This window comes from Eleginops maclovinus, chromosome 7, assembly GCF_036324505.1.
Source record: "Eleginops maclovinus isolate JMC-PN-2008 ecotype Puerto Natales chromosome 7, JC_Emac_rtc_rv5, whole genome shotgun sequence".
NCBI classification, from domain to species: Eukaryota; Metazoa; Chordata; class Actinopteri; order Perciformes; family Eleginopidae; genus Eleginops; species Eleginops maclovinus.
The window spans coordinates 15000471-15024546 of record NC_086355.1 but is presented as its reverse complement, the minus strand read 5'-3'; the positions used below and the strand labels follow the sequence as shown (position 1 = coordinate 15024546).

The 24076-nt window shown below is 39.7% G+C and overlaps 1 protein-coding gene across 1 annotated transcript in view; it reads left to right on the top strand.

Moving 5' to 3' along the window:
• Positions 1-7318: 7318 nt before the first annotated feature.
• cps1 (carbamoyl-phosphate synthase 1, mitochondrial) overlaps positions 7319-24076 on the top strand; it is a 46877-nt gene continuing 30119 nt past the window's right edge. Inside the window, exons 1-21 of the mRNA XM_063888397.1 lie at positions 7319-7573; positions 8697-8806; positions 9025-9169; positions 11762-11851; positions 11937-11993; positions 12075-12167; positions 12322-12411; positions 12738-12866; positions 13323-13429; positions 13802-13943; positions 14140-14217; positions 15182-15280; positions 15572-15667; positions 16760-16949; positions 17215-17372; positions 17478-17606; positions 18977-19121; positions 19388-19598; positions 20247-20445; positions 20600-20776; positions 22375-22493. Coding sequence (XP_063744467.1) covers positions 7448-7573; positions 8697-8806; positions 9025-9169; positions 11762-11851; positions 11937-11993; positions 12075-12167; positions 12322-12411; positions 12738-12866; positions 13323-13429; positions 13802-13943; positions 14140-14217; positions 15182-15280; positions 15572-15667; positions 16760-16949; positions 17215-17372; positions 17478-17606; positions 18977-19121; positions 19388-19598; positions 20247-20445; positions 20600-20776; positions 22375-22493 — 2690 coding nt within the window. The 5' untranslated portion in view covers positions 7319-7447. The remainder of the gene's footprint in view (positions 7574-8696; positions 8807-9024; positions 9170-11761; positions 11852-11936; positions 11994-12074; positions 12168-12321; positions 12412-12737; positions 12867-13322; positions 13430-13801; positions 13944-14139; positions 14218-15181; positions 15281-15571; positions 15668-16759; positions 16950-17214; positions 17373-17477; positions 17607-18976; positions 19122-19387; positions 19599-20246; positions 20446-20599; positions 20777-22374; positions 22494-24076) is intronic.

Below are 24076 nucleotides of genomic sequence, written 5' to 3'. Positions count from 1 at the left end.
TAACTCCACTGCCAAATAATAGTTCTTAAGACAAAAACAAAATGCATCAAGACAGTCATTCTGCTCTGTGAGGACAATGTTTGCTCCAGCAATCTGAACCAACTAAAAATACCAAATACCTTGGAGTGTACAGTTACTCATTCTCAGTATCACATTAGTGAAGATAAACATCTCCTTCTGAATAAACATGTAACCCTTTACTTATTTTTCATCAGTCCAGCTCCCCAGGGCAAGCCATATGGGAGATGTGAGGTCAGATCCCCTAAAAGTGGGGAAGGGGCTTTAACTAGGGGCTGGTAAGTAAAGGCTACAACAGGGACACGTGCCATGTGAAGATCCATTTTAACAACAACCATTGCTTAACACCACTCATAGGAAAATTGGAAATTCAATGTAAGGGTGCACAGGAACATTTGTTTCAAGAACATTTGTTTTACTATTTATTCTTTAAAATATTTCACTTGTGAAAAGCCAAAAAGGTTTGTTCATATTAGTTGCATTCAAGGTGGGGCAACTTTATTTACAATGGACACTCCCTACAGAGGTTAGTTCAGAGAAAAAGCAGAGAGATATGGTCAGTTGTTCGATGTCAGTGAGCGAAATTAGGTCTGGCAATAAGAAAAAGGAGCAAAGCCTTAAGATCTGGCTCCTTTGAAAGAGTCATACTTGCATCTCTATGTCCTATCTTCAGTTTTAATGAATAAATAAGGCTCCAGAGTTAACTACACTCATTGTCTTTGCAAGAAAAGTTGAGTGAATGGTGCTCAAATTGAAGACATTCACTTGTAAAGGCTTGATCTCTCTTCTGTATCGCTGTATTTCTTGTACAGCAATGAACTAAATCCTAATGTCAGCAGGCTTAGTGTACGGTGTCAAGTTAGTATTTGCTAATTATCACTGACCAGAAAATAGGCCTACAGCTGACTCAGATAAGACTGTTTTATACTGGATATTTTTGAAAGTAGATGCTTAGAAATGAAAACATCTGGCCTGATAATGGTCTGAACAGTCAGAAGATCACCAAAGTGATAACAATGAATCCTCAGGGCAACTTGAATATCTGAAATGTCATGTTTTCTGAAAACAAAAACAAAGCATAGCAGTCATTCTTTTTTTCTGAAAACCCAAAATATGAATCTTATGATGACTTAAAAGAAGAGGTAAGAAGATTAGGATACATCATCTGGGAACCATGAATCTCAAATATTGTGCCAATCCATCAAACAGTTGTTGATATTTTAGCTTGGACCAAAGTGGTGTACCAACACACTGAACGAAAGACCAAAATGTGATGCTGCAAGCATGTACTGTTCCTCCAAAGTAAGAACCTTATCATCAAGGAGACCTATATTCAGTAAACCTATAATTTCATTCAACAATGCATATGCGTAGAGACATCTGGTATGCCTTAAAACCAAATGAAAAGCATATAATATGGGCAGTGAGCATATCCATAACCTGCATTACTTTAAGATCAGTGTGCAGGGCCAAAGACCTATCGTTAATAGAAATGAGTAAGGTTCAATAAAGCACAAGGCAAAATAAGACTTAAAGAGAGGCTAGTTAGTCTGTTGTTCCCTGCTCAGACAATACTGATTTATAAATATCCCAGTTAGGGCCAAGAGCATGAATGACAGCTGTCAGAGCTATTGACCTTTGTTCCTTTTTTGGGCAGGCTGGCCTAACAGCTGATGAAAATGGGCTATTAGAAGTGTGGTTCTTTAGCTATTTTCTCACTCAGCCAGCCGTATTATTTCCATTATAGTTGAGCCAACGAGTATGCAGAAAGTCCACACAGCTTACTGAAAGATTATTGTGGAATTAAAGTTGTTTTCTGCAAACCGTACTCAGCAATTACACCCACATTACCTTCCATACACCAAGGTTTAGTCAGCTTCTATCTCCCCACACGATGTGTTGCAAACATTATCATACATATTACTCTGAGCCTGACGGGAATAAGATCAGATGAAACATCAGTGATCACTAAGGGGAAATTGGGATGTTTAGGAATCATCAAACGGTAATGGGAAGCAGAACAAATGGGGTGCATTTAAACAAAACACTATTATTAGCCTGCTACTTCATTTTATTTAAATCATTTCACCTAATTTGCATCAGCATTCTGGAGAGATATAGCAGCCAAGAGAGGGAAGCTGCAGGCTCCAAGATCTCACACGCAGTGATGAAAAATATGTTAATCGAATAAGGAAAGGAGAGCGTCATTAACTGGGTTGATTTTCATCAGCTAAGAAAATAAAAGCTTTCTTGGATTGTGTCACTTGAGAATAAAGAATAGAGAGATGTTAGAGGAAGTGTTTTTAGGGGATATTCTTTTGCAAACTCATATGCTTGGAACTATCTTTAATGTGTCACCACCTCACCCACTGGTTTTGTCCCTTGGCGGGGTGGGGGGTTTGCTTCAGGACAGGCGCTATAACTGTCTCCTCTCAGGAATGACGGTGTGATCTGAAGCTCTTTTGCATACCTGCTGCAATGCTATCGTAGTGATATCTCAAATACACCCTCAGTCCTCAGCATTGTCATTCATGTTGACTAAATCATGAGATTTTGAAAGAAAAAAGACATTGGTTAAGATTAACAGCCCCCATGGCCTGTCCTGACCTCTGGGTCTGCATAGCTCAAGTATGATTAATGAAATGAGAAGAACCTGAGCTTGGGAAAAAAACAATGCGATGAGTGCAATGTAGTCTAAGATGCCAGAGATGCTGCAGCTCCTGGGTCAATTTGCCTCTGTGGGGAGTAACGTCAGGAGGAATGGTCTGGGGAATGACAGGGAGCACCAATGGACTTCCTTTGCCACCAAAAATGTAGCAGAGGTCACCCAGTCAGCCATATGTGATGGCTAGAAAGTATAAGCTTTGGTTTCTGGTTCTTTCCTCGGCCCCCCTACACACACCCACCTCCCCTTTTTCAAACCCCTAGTGCTTCCTCCCCTGCCCTCCGACCATTCCAAAAGGAATGAGAATGTAACTGAGCCCGAGGGCACAGATGGAGCCTATTTATAGCCCCTACAGAGAGGTGTGAAGTTTCTTGGGATTTCTAAGAGCGGGAGCCATGGCTCCTTAAAGGGGCTGTGGTGTGTGGCCCTCGTGCTCTCTTTCCCTCCCTACTCTCTCAAAAGCTCTCCACTGGCCACACAGGAATTAGACGGGGGCAGGCTAAACAAAGCTACTCGCTTGCCCTTTTTACTGGGGACACTGCCTCACTACAGAGGAAGGGAATCCAACGCCAGGGCTTAAGAGACAGTCTCCTCCTTCTCGTTCTCCAGCTGATGACCTGATCTTCCTTTTACAACTGGAAGCTGAAGCTGCCCAAACAAGAGTTGTGATGCTGTGAGGGGGTCTTCTTCTAATTTGACAGCACATAATGTAGCGCGGTTTCAGGATGGGGCCAAAGGACAATTCTAAAGATGGATATAAAAGTGTACATATTTAAGCCATTACACTGTAGGGCCGCTCTGGCTTCAATTACACTCTTCTGGGGGAGTAAAATAATACATCAAACATAGAATGATAGTTTCTTTATTAATTACTCACACTGTGTAACCTTACATTTGTGAAGAAAGCTTTGTTTTCGCACCTTTCTCCATGTTGAACTGAGAATCAATTAAAAAAAAGAAAAATATATATATTGAATTTAATGGGGCCAAACAACGAAAGAAGAAGAGTTGGGTTTATGGAACAACTTGTTTGTTGTTTGCGGTTTTACCTTATATGTGTAAACAAAAACAAAAAACCCCAACATTTTGCTAGGCAACCAAGATGCATCCTTCCCTGTGGTCAGTGAAATAATACGAATTTATCATATTTCTTTGCCTTAGATAAAAAAACAAAGCAGATAATCAACCTAATAGCTCTAACTGCAATGATATAAATATTGCAAAAAGGTAAAAATGAACTTACTGAAATTGAAGTTAGGTTGGGTATTTCTCTAAAGATATTACACAGTTTTTCAGCTTTTCTTTCCCTTTTATTAGATTAAATGACAATAGTAAATGCTATTCTCCTGTTTAATCTGCTTGTCTCCTAATGCAGTTTGAATGGCATTGATGTTGAAAGATGATTTACAAATAAGCCAGCCTAAGAATGATATATAAAGTGTCAATATCTTGAAGCTGGTATGCTATTCTAATCCTGTACTGAACAAACATCATCACAGATCCCTCTAACCATCATCCATTATTTCTGTCATCTCAGGGCCGACACTCGGAAACCTGGCACAGAGAATAGTGAGGGAGCCGCCGGTCTATTCATGTCATCTCTTAAGCTTGGTCACCATCTGAAAATCACTCTTGGAACCGCAGACAATCTGGGGTCTCTCCGCTGAGGACAGACAACGCAGTTCATTAGATCCACGCCCCGGCCAATCAGTGGAGGAATTCCGAGGGCAGCTAATCACAGCCCTCCCCTCAATAAAGACTCATACAGTACATTGCACGGGTTTCTCATGGTTGCACAATCATCACCTTACAATGTTCCACTGTATGTGATTCATGATAAACAGTAAGTAACCAGGGATGCTTTTTGGAAATATAAAAAACATATATATATATATATATATAAAAACATATATATATATATATATATAAAAAGCTGAAATAAGAAGTATTTGCAGAAAGCCTGTGAAATTTGTGTAAACATGTATCCCTACTGGTTAGCATTATTTTACGCATTAAGAAAGCTGAATATATAAGATTAGGGGATTACTTACAATATTATTCTGTTTTAAAATTAGAAAATGTATGTAGATACAATTTATTTTCAGAGATGGCAGAAGTACTCAGATCTTGTACTTGAGTAAAAGCAGAAGTACCAGAGTGTAGGAATAGTCTATTACAAGTAAAAGCCCTGCATTCAAAATGTTACTCAAATAAAAATAGAAAAGTATTAGCATCAAAAATATACTTAAAGTACCAAAAGTAAAAGTATTCATTCTGCAGATTGGTCCATTTCAGAATAATAAATATGATATGTTCTAATTATAATTATTGATCATTAAAGTGTTTTCAAAGCTGGTAAAGGTGCAGTCAGTTTCGTATACTGCAGGGTAGTTAGTGAATTTATTCCAGGTGTGATTTATGTCTCATTTAAGTGTTGATTATATTTCACATCATTAATCCAAATCTGCAAAGTAGCTAAATATATAAAATACATGTAGTGGAGTTAAAGTAAACAATTTACCTCTGAATTGTAGTGGAGTTCAAGTACAGGGTAGCATTAAATGGAAAAATGTGAGTAAAGTACAAGTACCTCAAAATTGTACATTCATTCAGGTACTGTACTTACGTACAGTACCTGAGTGAATGTACTTAGTTACTTCCCACCTTCTGTTTTTTTTTTTTTTTTTTTGCAGATATAAGAGAGGAGTATGCTGAGTGTGTTTACTCCTCACAACAACTCTGCAGTTTTTTGCACGTTTTACAATAAAAATGGAGACACTTAGCAAAGAAAGTTGTCAGATCTGTGCTTTTCTTCAAGTTGTAGAGACCATATCAATTAGACTTATAATTCTTATGTTTGTTTTAATAAAGTGCCACCACATTTCCTGGCCAATACTATAAACCTAAGAAAACTTACATTTTGAATCATATTTATCTTGATACTGTTGTATCCCATCATCACAGCCCCTACACGGATCAATACAGTTCCTTAACTAAGCTTGACTAGTTGACCATAATCAACTTCTTACCTTACATTTCTGATTCCTGCTATAAATGTGTCAATCTGTTGGACACGTAGGAAACCTAACAGAGTCTCATTAGCCTCTGTAGCAATGATAATAATGGTGGTTAGAGGAGAATAAATGCCTTGTGTAAATACTGTACAGATATATTTTACTTTAATGAAACACTTGGTAAACAATAGGAATATACAAATGTGGAACTCAATGTGGGTGTAACGTGAACTGTAAAGCCTTTATTGCGTCTGCTACACATGGACAGGTAAATTATATGGCCTCACAGTGTAACTCATATGGAGATGCACTGTCACCTACACATTGCGCATGCCACTATAACAATGAGTCTAAAAGCTTTTGGAGGTTGTTAGCAAACTCTACCACTGGATGTCAGCATTCCTCCACAGATCTGCAGAACAGGAGGAGCGAAGACTGGATTTAGACGAAGGGAATGGGATCTGTAGTTACATGGGGGGTTAGACAAATGCAGAAGACATATACTGTACTCATGACCTAGACAAAATTGAAGTGTGCTAAAATCAGACATTTGTTTGAGCTGAGTAGATAATGATGTTAGGTGTAAGTTAATTCAGGGGCATTCTGTACCTCCTTATATTGTAATACTGAATATGCAAAATGGCATTTACAAAGTTACTGAGTGTATTTTTTTCCAAGTCCAATTTCTGGAGTGTAGGGTATTTCCTGATCCACGCAAGTTCCATTACTCACACCCACTTTGTGCAGACTGCTGAACCCAGCAGAGTGGCAGTCAGGCAGCCTTCTCCACAGAGGGCCGGTCTTGCAGTGATCAGCAAATACACACACCACTCTAATCCCACCACCATGCAGCATGGCCGCGGTCAGTTTGCCTTTTCTTTTGCAGGCAACTGGCCTCAAAGAAAAAAAGCTGTGAAGAGGAGTTTGTTGGACAGAAGGAAAAAAAAAAAAAAGACACACTATCAGATAGAGCCTCACACACACACACACACACACACACACACACACACACACACACACACACACACACACACACACACACACACACACACACACACACACACACACACAACTTTTTGTTAGCAAGTGTATTCATTCTCATTCAGCTTGCAATTTCTTTTGGTTCCTTTTCAATGACCTGAAATAAAGAAAATGTCCCATTGTGTTTTCTTTTATAAAATCACTGTAAAACATAATGAAATACAGCAGTTTAAAATGAATGTGAATGAAATATTTCTATCAGAAAGGATAGCAAAGTTTAAGCTAGCCATACAGTGGTGCTCAAGTTAAATACAAAAATACCTTGCTAAACAACAGCTTTTTGTTATGTCATCGAGTTAAAAAGTATCTATACATATTTGAGATAACCATAGGAAGTCAGATTTATTTGGCCTTGTAGCATACCTTTTCATTGCTCTATCCTACTATCACGTGTGTTTCGGAATTTAAACAGATGTGAATCCTGGGTTCATCCCTCTTTCAGAAAAAGTAGGGCGTTTTCCTGAAGACCAATCTAAACGCTGAGCGCTTCACGCGGTGAGAAAAACAACTGATCATCAGCCAATACACTTCAAGCTCTCAATTGAACCAACACGAGGAAAAGCCAACGCTCATTGACCTAGTGTCTCCCAGAGCCAATTTACACTTCATTGTAGACTTTGTTTTCAGTTTCAATAGTAAGGCATTTTTATATCGGGAAACTGTTCATACACGACCGTGCCACTTTGCCTAAAGAGTAACTTAGGCTAACATGACAAAACTCCTGTTTGCTCACAGCGTTGTTAAATCTCTGAGACAAGGGTGTGCTGTTGGCCGAAGAGTGGGAAACACTTCGGGATGGCTGAGACTTCAAACTGCTAAACTTTTTAGTGTGAAGGTAAGACAGCTACGTGTGAGTTAAAGTGGTTGTTGTCAGTTGTAAATGCACAGTACTGTACTGGTCTATTGCTTGTGATTCCTTGGCGTTAAAACACACATGTTTAAACATGTAAGAAGTTGTTACACCTTATTTTTTAAACTGCAAGCTCTACTCTTATAGTACCATACATAACTTAAACATATTTGTATTTATTTTATTTTGACATCATTTAAACTTGGTATAGTTAACACACTTCAGTCATAGCGCTCTTATATTGAGAAACAACGGATTCTGGGCGGCAGGTACATAGCAGCAGTAAATAGTATGAACTGTGTTGAAATAAAGGGTGTCCAGTGAATAGTCAATACGCCGAATACACGGATGGCTAAATGTTTATCAAACATACCTAATAAAATACTTATCTGTAGTATGTGGTATTGCACCTAACAGATACTGCAGTACATTGCCCTATTTTCAATGCAGTTTGGTGTGGCAACACACTTAATCTGTATTAACTCACGATAAGTAAATAATGAATACATAAACCGTAATAGTTCTTCACTATTATGTAATTGGATTCCCAGAGTGCTTTGGATAATGTGTATTATGCTGGACTTCATCATGTGTGTTAAACGGAAGGAGAGTTGCATCATTTTGGAGGTGCGCCCTGTTTGCAACATCTGCCTTACCCTAATACAATATTCCTGAATATGGCAAATTATATCTGTGGTGCTTTTGATAATAGGAGTATTTAGTAAGAGGGAAAAAAAAGCAATTGGTCAAGTCTATTGTGATGGTGCCTGCCTCTAGGTCATATTAGGACACACACACACACACACACACACACACACACACACACACACACACACACACACACACACACACACACACACACACACACACACACACACACAGAGAACAGATTTGTCTGTCTCAGCATTCACAGCACAATTCACATTGTCCTGCAGTTTCAGCATGAGTCTCACTTCATCCAGCCATCACTACTTACCTAACCACTAACCTACAACACATACATTTCCAACTTTTGCCTTTGGTCTCTCCAAACTCTTCATATAAAGGGAATGCATTATTCTTGGGGGAGATTTATCTTGCCATCTGCCTGCTCTCTTTTAACTCCCAGGCCCAGACAGCCCACCTGGTCTTGGAGGATGGCACCAGGATGAAAGGATTTTCCTTTGGGCATGATACGTCTGTAGCCGGGGAACTCGTCTTCAATACTGGCTTAGTGGGGTAAGAAGGAGACATGCTGACATAAGTTGAACTACATTAGATTCGAGAAGAAACAGTTTTAAATCAACAACACAAAATCAGTCAGCACTCAAACATTAACAACTCAAGTATTTACACAATGAAGTTGAACTGCATTTTTTCACTTCATACAGGACCATGAGACGATGACATGACTATGTGCGTGATGTTCACAATATCGTGCTGTTTCTTTGCTATAGGTATCCTGAGGCCCTGACTGACCCCAGCTACAGAGGTCAGATCCTGACCCTCACCTACCCTATTGTGGGAAACTACGGGGTACCCAACAGCCAGGAACTGGACGAACTGGGCCTGAGGAAACATTTGGAGTCCGAGCGCATTCAGGTATGAAAATCAGCGTGGGGTTTAGGGGTGTCAGGATTGGTGGCGGCTTCGGTTCCGCAATATATTTATTACCAACTCCTGCTTTGATCCTGCCAGTCTGTCTGCAAGTGCTACACCTTGGTCCAGACTGCAATTTCTCCAGAATTACCATGAATTGCTATCGCATTTTAGAACCACATCCATGACACTCCCACTGACCGTTGTGATATTCGTTCCTTTTTTTTAAGCTTGAAACTGGGTTGACATTACATTTCTCAACAACTATTAGCTGGATTGCCAATAAATCTGGTACAGACATTAGTTTCCCCCTAAGGATGAATCGTAATTAATTTGGTGACATATTGTGCTTTTTCAGGTTCACCCTTTTATTCTGGGTATCTTCTACAACATGTTTTCTTATATTGTCTGAGTTAGGCATGTCATGATACCAAACATTTTGTAGATGATACCGATAACAATGACATCCCACGATTATTGATATAAATTTGAGCTACTATTACAAAATAAAAACAAATCACTGACTCCCATGTCCTTCAGCATGCATTTCTTTATTTGCCAAATACTTCTAGTTTGGGAATTAAATGAGGTCATAATGTACACTACCCCTCACAGGATGTATGTAGGGAGTCAGGTAGAATATACAGCAGGTGCATCTCAATGCATTAGAATATCTTTGAAAAGTTCATTTATTTCATTATGTCAATATTTTTTTTTTAACTCATATGTTATATGGATTCATTACATGCAGTGAAATCTTTCAAGTGTTTATTTGTCTTAATCTTGATTACGGCTTACAGCTAATGAAAACCCAAAAAACAGTATTTCAGAAAATTTGAATATTGTGAAAGAGTTCAATATTGTAGACTCACGGTGTCATCAGCTAATTATCTCAAAACACCTGCATAAGTGTCCTGAGCCTTCAAATGCTTTCTCAATCTGGTTCAGTAGGCTTCACAATCATGGGGAAGACTGCTGACTTGACAGTTGTCCAGAAGGCTGTCATTGACACCCTCGGAGGGTAAGCCTCAAAAGGTCATTGCTAAAGAAGCTGGCTGTTCAGAGTGCTGTCTCCAAGCATATTCATAGAAAGTTGAAGGAAAAAGTGTGGTAGGAAAAGGTGCTCAAGCAACAGGGATAACCGCAGCCTTGAGAGGATTGTCAAGAAAAGGCCATTCAACAATTTGAGGGAGCTTCACAAGGAATGGACTGAGGCTGGAGTCAGTGCAGCAAGAGCCACCTACGCACAGACGTATCCAGGACATGGGCTACAACTGTCACATTCCTCGTGTCAAACCACTCCTAAACCAGAGACAACGTCAGAAGCATCTTAGCTGGGCTAAGGAGAAAAAGAACAGGTCTATTGTTCAGTAGTCCAAAGTCCTCTTTTCAGACGCAAGTAAATTTAACATTTCATTTGGAAATCAAGGTCCCAGAGTCTGGAGGAAGAGTGGAGAGGCACAGAATCCACGTTGCTTGAAGTCCAGTGTAAAGTTTCCACAGTCAGTGATGATTTGGGGAGCAATGTCCTCTGCTGGTGTTGGTCCACTGTGTTTTCTCAAGTCCAAAGTCAACACAGCCGTCTACCAGGAAGTTTTAGAGCACTTCCTTCTTCTGACAAGCTTTATGGAGATGCTAATTTCATTTTCCAGCAGGACTTGGCACCTGCCCACACTGCCACAAGTACTAACACCTGGTTTAATGACCCTGGAATTACTGTGCTTGATTGGCCAGCAAACTCGCCTGACCTGAACCCTATAGAGAATCTATGGGGTATTGTCAAGAGGAAGATGAGAGACACGAGACCCAAAAATGCAGACGAGCTGAAGGCCGCTATCAAAGCAACCTGGGCTTCCATAACACCTCAGCAGTGCCACAGGCTGATTGCCTCCATGCCACGTCGCATTGATGCAGTAATTCATGCAAAAGGAGGCCCAACCAAGTACTGAGTGCATACATATGAACATTCTTTTCAGAAGGCTGCGTTTTTGGATTAAAAATTGTTTTTTTTATTGGTCTTATGTAATATTTAAATTTTCTGAGATACTGATTTTTGGGTTTTCATTAGCTGTAAGCCGTAGTCGTCAAGATTAAGACAAATAAAGGCTTGAAATATTTCACTTTGTGTGTAATGAATCCATATAATATATGAGTTTAATTTTTTTAATTAAATAAATGAACTTTTCCACAATATTCTAATTTATTGAGCTGCACCTGTACATTTGATTTGAGATTCCTTTGATATTAAACCTTATACCGTTTGGGTTTGGTACAACAGTAGGCTATCAGAATCGGAAATATATTTGATCCGACTGGCCTGTTTAACTATATTCTGACATGTTATAGACTAACAAAGGCATCACATAGTAGTTAGTGGCATTCACATAGACATAAAAGAAAACATTTCTCTCTGTTTCTTCATCCATGTTCGGGATATTCTGGTATTCTCACACTCATTTTAGGATTTTATGATTGCTCTTGACACCATTCACTTGTCAGGGGCAAGAGCTGCATTATTACAAAATATCAAGCCTTTAATGGACTAGCAGCGGCTTTTTATTTTGACCTTTTAAGGTTGTGCTTTGGCGTTTCTAGGTGTCTGGTCTTCTTGTTCAAGACTACAGTTATGAATACAGCCACTGGAACTCTGTCAAGTCTCTGGGACAATGGCTGCAAGAAGAGAAGGTATGGATTCAAAGTATCCAATGTAATCTCAGAGAGGCAAGTCTGCTGCTGGTACATTTTAAAATGTGGTCTCCTCCCGTTAAAGGTCCCTGCCCTGTTTGGAATAGACACCAGAATGCTGACCAAGATAATCAGAGATAAGGTACTTTACATTTAAAAGTGCTACATCTTTTACAATTGGATTGTTAGATTAAGTGATATTGTGCTTGTGAATTCTCCTCAGGGCACAGCTTTGGGGAAGATTGAATTTGATGGGCAACCTGTGGAGATATCTGACCCCAACCAGAGGAACCTGGTAGCAGAGGTCTCCACCAAGGTAACAGTTGCTAGAACAATAAACATCCCACAACACCTTTTCTTCCCATTACACACAATATAGTGTACAATATAACCACTCAGATCCTATTCTCTGTGTGTACAAATGCTGCTGATGAGTGAGAACTTTTCTTTTCTGTGTTTTTCTACCGTAGGAAACAAAAATCTTTGGAAAAGGAAACCCAATCAAAGTGGTTGCTGTTGATTGCGGCATCAAACATAACATCATACGCCTGTTGGTTAAGGTAAGAAAGTGGGAGTGAAACATAAAGAATTTTTCTTGTTGAGTGTGCACACGTGGAGATTAAGTTTTTATGACGTTGCTCCAAATGACCCTAGCAGCATAAATATAGAAAAGAAGCCAAGACACGTCACATTTTAAAGTTGACCTGACCTAGAAATATGAGATGGTAATGTTAGAGCTAACAAACTATTAACAACTAGAGGGAGGAATTCTGAACTGGTGTCAAATTAGTAAGCCACTATTAAGTTATTTTTGGTGAATTTACAATTACATGACCATTAATCAATGCCTCTAGATTACGTGTGTTCCGTATGTCTGTGTGTGCAGAGGGGTGCAGAGGTCCACCTCGTCCCGTGGGATCAGGACTTGCTGAGTCTGGACTACGACGGGCTTTTCATCTCCAATGGACCAGGAGATCCATCTCTGGCCAACACACTCATTAACAACGTCCGCAAGGTACAACATCAGGCTCTTTAAATATTTTAACTGTTTGTTTTTTATTCAAAAATCGCCCACAAAGTGCTGTTATTTACAGTCTTTTAGACTTTGTCAATAATTAGTTTTATAGTGTGGATGAATTGAAATTTTGGCTAGTCCCTTTTTTATATTATCTTCCCTATTTTAATTTACAGTTATTGAAGTTTGGGGAGTCATATCATTTGGGGAGCTGGTTTTCTTCGGATGTTAAATGATTGGTTATAAAAGTACACAGCTGTCCACAAGATTTTTTTCATCCCATATATTATATTTTTTTATCATGATCTACCTTATTTTTTAAAGGCAACCAGTGCCTTTATGTAAGCAACAGTGTTGAAAGGGGGAGATGGATGTGAAGACCAGTTGAGCTTTACGCTGGCTGATGATCTTTCTTTTTGAATGGATACGTTTTGAATGTTCTTTTGTGCTGTGCAGGTGCTGGAGAGTGATCGTCCCCAGCCAGTGTTCGGGATCTGTATGGGCAACCAGATCACTGCCCTGGCTGCTGGAGCTCAGTCATATAAGCTTCCTATGGGCAACAGGTACAACATGTAATACTTAAGCACAATAAGGCACAGTATGCTCTCTCTTAGATTATCCTCAAAAAGATTGAAATGTGCCCTGTGGACAATTTACCAACAAACAAAAGATCATTTTACATCCAGTGCTGCTGGCAAAAACACATTGGGTGTTTCCATTTCAAGCTAAACAAATATATAGCTAATACACGTTCCTCTTATAACATCTGCAAAGTGGAGGTATTTGAAACCGCCATTGCAGCCTATATCGGTGTTAATGCCACCAGCTGATCAGCTGTTGCACTATTGGTATGACAGTGTGTCACTCACTTGCATGCATCCAAAATATAAACAGAAATAAAATATTGTGTTTTCGGCTTGTCTGCGTTTCCCCAGAGGCCAGAACCAGCCGGTGCTGAATGTGATGACGGGTCAGGCCTTCATCACGGCGCAGAACCACGGCTACGGCATAGACAGCACATCTCTGCCCCCAGGGTGGAGCCCGCTGTTTGTCAATGCCAATGATGGCACCAATGAGGTAGATTCCCCTCTGTGTGAAAGACAACATGGCACATAAGAAACACCCACTCCTCCATAATACAAAATGTCAAGCAACGGACACACTTAAAGGTCTCAAAATAGCAACATTTGACTTAAATAAACTTGACTGTTTCTGAAATGCTAGTAAGTCTATACTTTTTTGATAATTATTTCTTGTATGAAATATTTTCCAGGGCATTATGCACAACACTAAGCCTGTTTTCACGGCCCAGTTTCACCCCGAGGCAAAAGGCGGTCCCACCGACACAGAGGTAAATAAAGACTTTGATAGTTATTCATAAAGTTCTTTCATTTTGAGTTGTATTATCTGGCTGCTTCTCAAGTAAAAGTTGACATCTTCTATTGAAACAGGAATTATAGTTCTGTGCTTCCGGGTGGATGGCCTTGATATGTAGTTATTATCAGGTATCGGTTGCATTGATTGCAGGTTTGTTTTTGGCTGAAGGGAGCAGGTGGTGGTTCTAGTGGTTGTATGATTTAGTGAAAGTGAGTGGGATTAAACAAGTGTTTACTTCTTCCCACTCCTCTTCCCCAAATGTGTTAAGAAAAAAGAAGAAGAGACTCCTTGTTTTGGTTTCTGCCAATTGTTGACATGTTTCTTGCACATTTGAAATAAATTACAGTCAAATCAAATTGTGTGAATGACACGCAGGAACAAGGTGGCTGGGGAGAATCATCTGTTTCTACTGTATGCACATTTTATGTTAACAGGACATAATGCTTAATTAATAGAAATTGTAACACAATAAATATGCAGTTCCTACATCACTGGCATTGAAAAGTGTAGTCATCTGTGGTGACTGATGTTTCACCGCCCCAGTGCCACAGGTGCCTTATTGTGGAGGAAGGGCCTCCATAATAAGGCGTGGGTGGTTCTGCACTTCTTGTCTCCAACATGACAGGGGAGGACTGTAGTTCAAATCCTGGGCCAAGTATGTTGTAACCTCTGTCATGTTAGGGCAGGATAATAAGACCTGTCTTCTCTACCACAACACACAGCTGAACTCCTGGAAAATTCCGGTTACAATTCGTATGACGACCACATCGAAAGGGGGTTATCGGAGCATTCATAACAAATTATAATGCGTCATGACTACACGCACTATACTAACATTCTTAATATGAGTCGTATGTTCTGTCAGTACCAGTATGAGACTAACGATGTATTATATTTTGAAAAAAAGTTGATATTGCCATTATTACTTGTGTCTACAGTTCCTCTTTGATGCCTTCCTCTCCCTGATCAAGAAAGGAAAAGATGCTAATATAGTTTCTGTCATGCCTACGAAACCTGACATACCTCCCAGAGCCAAGGTAAAGTGTGTCAAACAGGAATGTCAGGCTTGTGTAACTGTAGGAACAGCATGTTCCTTTAGCTGTGTTCGACTATTTGAGGTTGCTTAAGGTAATTAGTGCATGACTCAGATATTTAGAACAGTTATAAAGACAAGAATAACACTTAATAAATCTATGAATCTATGTATTTGTTGGGACTTATAGGAACATGTTTTTTTATTTATGTTATGACCTTAGAAGGATAATCCCGGGAACCTGAAAGCCTGTATTACATTTTGGTAATTACTCTTCATGTTTGTGTACTTGCAGGTGTCAAAGGTGCTGATACTGGGCTCCGGTGGTCTGTCTATCGGTCAGGCTGGAGAGTTTGACTACTCTGGATCTCAGGCCATCAAGGCCATGAAGGTAAGAGAGAAGTGTTGAGTTGAGCCTGCCTGAGGAGATCAGGGCAGCAACATCTGTCTGCTCTTTCAAGTCACTTTAATGAATTGCTTTTATGTGATTCTACTTTTAGTCTTATTTTATCTTTCATTTATTCTCACTCTATGTATTTCTGTTTTATTATTTGCTATGTCTTTGATGTATTCTCATGTTTAGTTAATGATTCTTTATTCACATGCTGTCCGTGGATTTGTGTGTTAAAGCACTTTACAAACTATTTGTTTAAAGGTGCTATATCAATAAAGTTTATTATTATTATTTATTGTCAAGCTAAAAATATAAGTTATATTATTTCATGTTTAAATAAAATGTGTTTGAAAGGACAGATCACAGCTATCTAAGGCCATCACTGAGTAAAACATTTATAAGCTTTTAAAAATAAAGCATTTATTTGGGACACAGAGGGATGAGTGTGATTCTCTGCTAAGCCAAGACTGAACTAAACTGATTTTTATTTATCTATTTGTAGACTTTTACTGTACAAAGGAATAACAAATATCACTTTCCAGTCCTTGTAGAATTAATTAGCCATCTTGACAGGTCACACTAGGAAAAGCATCTGTTTGAACATTAATATCAGGGAGGCTAAATTCCTCTCTGCTGCTTCAGTTCTAATGTCCTGATATTGGGAAGGTGGGCTCAGAACAGTCATCATTAATGTTATTAGTAACGCCTGAGGCTTCTCCATACTGACCAGTTAAAAGGACAAAAGATGTATTACAGGCCTGGCTTTAAAACCACAGTTGCACATTAAAAACTAGAAGTGTACACGGAGATTGCAGACCTCCGCTAAGAGCGTTTCTACAATAGTTTATCGTCTTTAATTTCCTCTGTGCTCATGTTCTTAGGCCTTATTCTTATTTAGTGAGCCTTCTCTGGTTCCATTCCTTTTGTGAAGCACATTGGAAAGAAAAGTGTTGTATAAATACATGTGATGTCATTATTAAAAGTGAAAAATGGTGTGTGTATATGCCTGCTTATCAAATTGACAAACATTCCAGAGGCAATTAAAGTCATGGATGTTATAAATGTGACAATGAGGACATGTCATTGCAGGAGGAAAACCTGAAGACAGTGCTCATGAACCCAAACATAGCCTCGGTCCAGACCAATGAAGTGGGCACCAAGCAGGCGGACTCAGTCTACTTCCTGCCCGTCACGCCACAGTTTGTAACTGAAGTCATCAAGGCTGAGCGTCCAGATGGCATCCTGCTGTCCATGGGTGGACAGACTGCACTGAACTGCGGTGAGATGTGTGCCACTGTCAAATGTGTAGGACTGCTGATCTGTGGTCCGGTTTCCCAGTGGGGATTCAAGTAGTAGAAAAACTGTCTGTCAGGGATAGTGGTTACATTTCGACTTTGCAAGCCACTTACAGGGTTAGAAATAACTCTCACCAAAGATATGTGTGTTGTTGTAACAGGTTCAAAACCTTAACTTAATGCAATGCTTTTTTTTAATTGCCTTTATGTTTAACCATGCATCTCTGTGGATTGGTGTCTTGTGTTCAGGAGTTGAATTGTTCCAGAGTGGGGTCCTGGAAAAATATGGTGTGAAGGTCCTAGGAACCCCGGTGGAGTCCATCATGGCCACAGAGGACAGGCAGCTTTTCTCAGACAAACTGACGGAGATTAATGAAAAGATCGCCCCCAGTTTCGCTGTGGAGTCGGTCAGTATCCTCTTCTTTCTGTGAATTTTGTGACACAAAGCATACATCCTGCATATACAGGGTAGATGTATTTTATATTTTGTTGTGTTTGTGTGTATCTTTCAGGTATCTGAAGCCTTGAAAGCAGCAGAGAAGATTGGCTACCCGGTGATGCTACGATCGGCGTATGCCCTTGGAGGTCTGGGTTCTGGTCTGTGTGCCAACAAAGAGATGCTGGAGGAAACTGCCCACAAGGTCAGAATAATGCTGCAGGGTATGGACGGTGGGAGCATCTGTACCAAATTATGTTTGTTATTCTTTGTTGTGTTTTCTTTCATCATTCAGATCAAATCAGCGATGAAGCATTTTACCTAAACCTCTTAAAGTTTTATACCTTCATCCATGTTTAAAACGTTAACTTACACAATAGTAAACGCTTTGAAATGGGTTAGTTCTATCTTTTTGCTCTGCCAGGAAGGGAATAGTTTGCTGTTGCTTAGCAACATTCTTTTAGGCTCGTCCAGCACCACACTGTGTCTGACGGCAGTTACAATCTTTGATCACAGGCTGCAAAATGAACGGTGTGTGACAGACTGCTTTAAAACGGTGCATATATTTCTAAGCCCTCCAGTATGTGGTGCTGATGATTTGCTGTTTTTCTCGTCTTGCATTCAAAAAAGTTCATTTTTTGTTTCATTTGGAAGTTTCAATGTCAGTTGTGTCTTTGCCGGTTATGCTCAGCCGATGTTCCCCTGTTTGGTTTCAAGTGCAGAGCAAATATATAATTCACAAGGTCTTGGTCCAAAGATACAAAATGAAAACCCAAGGTAAACACTTAATACTCCAACCCTATTCTCTCAGCGTTATCAAAAGATTATTATGTTTATTTCTATCTGCTGCACGTGTTCCTGTGCAAACTGCTACATGCCCATGTTGCAGGTTATCACATTTGGTTGCAAGTTTTGGAATCCTTTACTAATTAAAAACACAGTCCATGAACCGATGAGGTTTTAGTGTTTGACGAGAATTATGCTAATTATGGAGGCTGTAATTCATGCATAAATGCATCATATTGTTAAGTTATTGGTCTCCTGGTTGTTTTTATATACACTGCCATCTGTTTGACTGTGCTTCTGTGAAAATGTTTTCCCTTCCTTTGATGTCTGGTTTATATTAAGATTCATGGACCTGTTATGCCACACGGTATTCTTCACTGGAAAATACATTTAGTGCAAAAAATCAGCGTCAGTGGTATGTAAAACCATTAAAACAAAAAGTGCAGGTGGATTATTTTCTTTATTATTTCTCCTAAATAATATGTCTGTTTTTCATGTTATTCTATTTGTACAACCGATGTTAATACGTTTCAGAAAGTACCTCAAAATTAGTCAATGTAAGAAGCTTGTTAAATGTCTAGTTTTTGCAGTTTTATAATAATTAAGCATTGTTAATAATAAGATATGAAGCAAGCATTTGAAACCATTGATTGTGTGCTTTTCAACTAAATTATTAACATCACAGAGCTGTCACATTAACTTTTATTGTGCAGATATTCTTGTAATGTGTCTACCAGCTTTGTGAAGTTGACACTTATTTGATTATAACCTGTGCGTATTGTGCTGTAGGCTCTGGCCATGAGTAGTCAGATCCTGGTGGAGAAGTCTCTGATGGGCTGGAAAGAGGTGGAGTACGAGGTGGTGAGAGACGTGGCAAATAACTGCGTCACCGTCTGCAATATGGAGAACTTCGACCCGCTGGGCATCCACACAGGTGCTAAAACCTTCTCCACATACTGATGTGTTCATGTTCATACTGTTGGGCTCCGTTTTGTAGCATTGTTTGCAGTATTCTGCTCTCCCTTTGCTGATTTAGTTCTGTTTGCTATTCTGTTGTCCAAAAAAAGCACACTGCTTCAGGATAAACGTGTTTTTTCCCCTGTTCTTTTGAAATGAGAAAAATACTTTATGTTAAAGCTTATTGATCGAAGTCAGTTCCGAGACTGTTAAAGTCCTAAAACCCTTCCTCTTCTTGTTCAGGTGATTCCATAGTAGTGGCACCGAGCCAGACACTGTCCAACGAGGAGTACCACATGCTCCGTGAAACGGCCATTAAAGTGGTTCGTCACCTCGGCATTATCGGCGAGTGCAACATCCAGTATGCCCTACACCCCTCCTCTCTGGAGTACTGCATCATCGAGGTCAACGCCCGGCTCTCCAGGAGCTCCGCTCTGGCATCCAAAGCTACCGGGTGAGAGAATACATGAATTCATACGACACACTGCTGGTAGGCTGGTATTACAACATGTTGGATAATATCAAAATATATGTAAATGACATTTAAATCTACAGGATTAATACATGTTATTCTTAAAAAGATCTTTGAGTGAACACAATGTAAATGCTTATTAGTGGATGAATAATCTTAAAATTCTGGTGAAGGACATCTGCAACATTGGAATTCTGAAGGATCATTATATAAAAACGTTTTGCCATTTCATTTTTCTTTTTATAAATACTACACTATTTTGTTGACATGCTATACTATCACAGTTTTTAGGACACACTTTTACATTTTTTATGAAGTACTATACTATATACAACTATAGCCTTTTGTTATTACTTTTTGATGACACCTATTGTCAACATTCTGCAACTCACTGGTCGCCTTTCACTCTGCCATCTAGAGGGCAGAAAAGGTACTGCCACTTAAATTATATTAGGATAAAAATGAATAAATGTAGTAATCTGCAAAACTATTAATTAGTTAAAGTAACATTATATTTAAGATACATCATGTTAGTTATTTAAAAAGCCAGTTATATATCCATATTTTCTAAAGAATTCACAAAACTAAAACGGAAAATCTAAATGCATAACTTCAGCAGCTGTTTCACAGGTATCCCCTGGCATTTGTTGCTGCTAAACTGGCTTTGGGTATCCCCCTACCGGAGATCAAGAATGCTGTATCAGAGAAGACCACAGCGTGTTTTGAACCCAGTCTGGACTACATCGTCACCAAGATCCCCCGCTGGGACCTGGACCGCTTTCAGGGCATGTCCCATGAAATAGGCAGTGCCATGAAGAGTGTCGGAGAGGTGAGGGAGGATCCATGGATAAACACTCACTAATCAATTGATTCTTCTTTAAACTGACACGCCTATTTTATCCCTGCCATGGAAGTAATTTTTTTGGTTCAGGGTGTTTTTCAGCAAGACCATTCCGTCAAGTTTTTCCCTTTTCTGGATTCAGGTGATGGCGGTTGGTCGGACCTTTGAGGAGAGTATGCAGAAGGCCCTGAGGATGTGTCATCCATCAGTGGATGGCTTTGTGCCCCGACTCCCACACAAGAAAGCCTGGGCCGACACCCAGGACCTGCAGCAGGAACTGTCTGTGCCCTCCATCACCCGCATCTTCTCCCTCGCCAAGGTACACTTATCTTTCATAACGTTAATAATGAATGACACCAAGTCTCTCATTTTAAATGAAGTGTTCCCGAGAAATTATCATGAAAAAAACATGAAATGTAGAGAAAAATATGTCCCTGAAATCGTAACTGTGAATGCATAATTTTATGGTAATTCTTGTCTTTTATTTGAACCGTAACAGATGCAAAGAAATGACATAACACACCTGCAAAAGACATACATTATAAACCGTGATTTATTATTTAACTGATGGAGTGCGCTTTTGAAGCGTTTAAATATGTTTTCGTGCTTGCACAATACAGTGGCCTTAGCCCTTGTTTTCCCACATAGATTTACATCAAGGGTTAAACATGTTCATAATCACATCTCGATACGGGGTCGAGCTCCTTCATTTAAACACAGAGACGTCGAGCACTTCAACATGCATTTATAATCAGCTGGAAAAAGCGCAGACTGCGGTTGTACCAGTGTCAAAACCTCAAACTGTGTGAGCTTTGGTGCTCTGACAGGGAAGATATATTTTCCACCTTTTTAATATGGAGTGAGATCACTGAGGATAGCGACAGCATTAGGGATTAATGATCCACATCTTATCTCTGGCAATCAAATATCTTTAGGTGGTCAGCACAGTCACTGTCGCTCTGAGCTCTCCTCTGTGTTGCCCACTGGATTAATTTTGAAACCTACATTTCGTAGATCACAACCGGTCCAGACCATACTTAATAGTATGGTTTCCATAAGCAGCACTTTTTCACACTTATGCAGCCGTAAGCTTTGATAGGTCACAAAGAAAGACAAAACACTAGATGTTATTCTCTTATATGTTGCTGGATATTATGTCCTCAGGTTTCGTGCCTTGTTTTCCCTGCATTGTTGGCTCTCAAAAACAATGTATGTATAATCTGTTTGGACATGTTTGTTTTTCTGATATTGCAAAAGATATTAACACGCTCTACTGAAAGTCACAGTTAAAATCATTTGCAGCTTGATTACACGCTCTTTATTCGCAGGGAAGGGTTCATTGCATTTTTGCTAAGAAAAATGTTCCGTCTCCTAACCTGGAATGATTGCTTTGGTCAGCGATCTAATAAGGAAAGGATAAAACATATTTACAAGCTAATGTCAGGGCAGGACCTCTGTCATATTACAGGTTCATGTCACAGCCTGGCTTGATATGAGATTTTTCATAAAACCCCCAATATTGTCCAAATAATATATTGTCCCTGTAATAGATTTTCTATGTGAAGGAGTCCTTGAAAAAGTAATGGATGAAAAACACATTATTTACAGTGACTGTGCTGAATGACCACTCCTATCAAGTGACATTTCACTGAATGAGTAGTAACATCTGTGACGACCCCCTAAAAAAACTAAGTAACCACAACAACAGCAGCTGATGTGGGTGCTGAGAGAGCAAACAAGACACACATGAGGAGACGTCACGCAAGATTTAAAACCTAGGCAATTTATGAATCTGTTGAAACTCAGTGAAACCTATTGGATATCCACTCAGAACGCTCCCATAATGGGCATTGAAGATGATGGACTTGTTGAATGATTAATGTAATGCTGAGTCTGGTTCATGGCTCTTCCTTTTAGGCCCTCCACAGTGGTATGAGTATTGATGAGATCCACCAGCTGACTGCCATAGACAAGTGGTTCCTCCACAAACTCTACAGGATAACACAGTTGGAGCAGCACCTGGATAACTACAACAGGTTTGTTATTTTATATTTCTGTAAGGTGCTGTTGAATTAATTGAAGGAATATAATATGTATGATAATTATTAGTGACGAGTCTCAATTTCGTACTCAAAACACTGCAATGTCGTGCACTTTGATCACTTGCTGCTGAGCCCTCACCGGAAGTTACCCGTCGTCGCTGTTGGCTATCTAGCTAGCAACGTTATCGTTTGTGGTAGAAAATCATTACAAACTGCTCAGTTGCCCTCATAAAATTAACAGTGGATTATTTTAGACACCAGGATAGTGGTATATGTAGACATTGTATTTATTTAGTGCTCCATTGACCAAAGTGTTGCAGCCTTTCGTTCTACTTCCGATAATTCGCAAAGGTGGTGGTCGTGGATGGTTCCAGTGTTCCCAAATCATTTTTAATTGCGTCATCCGGGTATTGCATTTTTCCATACTTCGCTACGGGGCGCAATTACATACTGAAACTTGCACATGAACAGAAATACGCCAATTGAAACCTGATTAAGACAGGGAAACATTGGTTTCCTCAAGAACTATACTAAAAGTTCCACTAACTATAAGTTATCTGTCTGACTCACTCACTCACTCACTCACTCACTCACTCACTCACTCACTCACTCACTCACTCACTCACTCACTCACTCACTCACTCACTCACTCACTCACTCACTCACTCACTCACTCACTCACTCACTCACTCACTCACTCACTCACTCTCTTCATGGATGGAATTTGAGTGGAATTGTCCCCTCTAAATCAGACCCCTATATCCGTCCATCCAGATGCAGTGTATTACAGCACAGGCAGATTATCATTTTATAGAACATATTTAAATTCCTTACCACAAGCAGGCGCAGTCCCTGTCAGTCTCACCTCTTGCCACATTCATGTCCTGCTTATCCGTCTCATTATTTCTGCCCTAGACTTTGTTGGTTTGCTGGTTAGTGTTTGCCCTTTGCTTCAGATTATTAATGGAATATTGTAAAACCTGCTGGGAAATCATGGTCTTAGTTTTTGTTTTAAATTAATAAATTCAGTTGCAATTCATTGCTTTGCTTATCAAATAAAAAGACAAAATACAGAATGATATTTCAGAGCAAGATTCTGACTTACCCATCAAACAGCCACTTATTAACACTTTTGTATTATTGGCAAGTCATGTCTATCATAATTTCTAGTATTTGTTTTACAGATATTACTTAAATACTCTTCAATAGGGAAAAGTCTTTTAAAATGAGCTGAACTCTAGTCTCTTCACGTCTGTTGCTCTCTGGTGGTTCACCGTCTCTCAGTTGCCTCCCCCTCTGTCTCTCTGCCCTCGGGCTCTTACCTGGACAGCCGTTTAGAATTTTCATGGCTAAGCCACAGGTTACCTGCTGCTTCCTTCTGACTCCGCTGTTTAATAATTAATGGCTGGCCGTCTGGTGGGCGCCCATTGCAACACGCTGACACATGGAGGGCTGTTGTAGTCTCCGCTGCATCTGGAGCAGGGGACAGTGGCACGGACACACAACAATAGGCTGCTGCCGGACTGATGGAGCGTGGAGCTGAGTACAGCTCGGCTTTAGGCTCTGCTGGTCAGCAC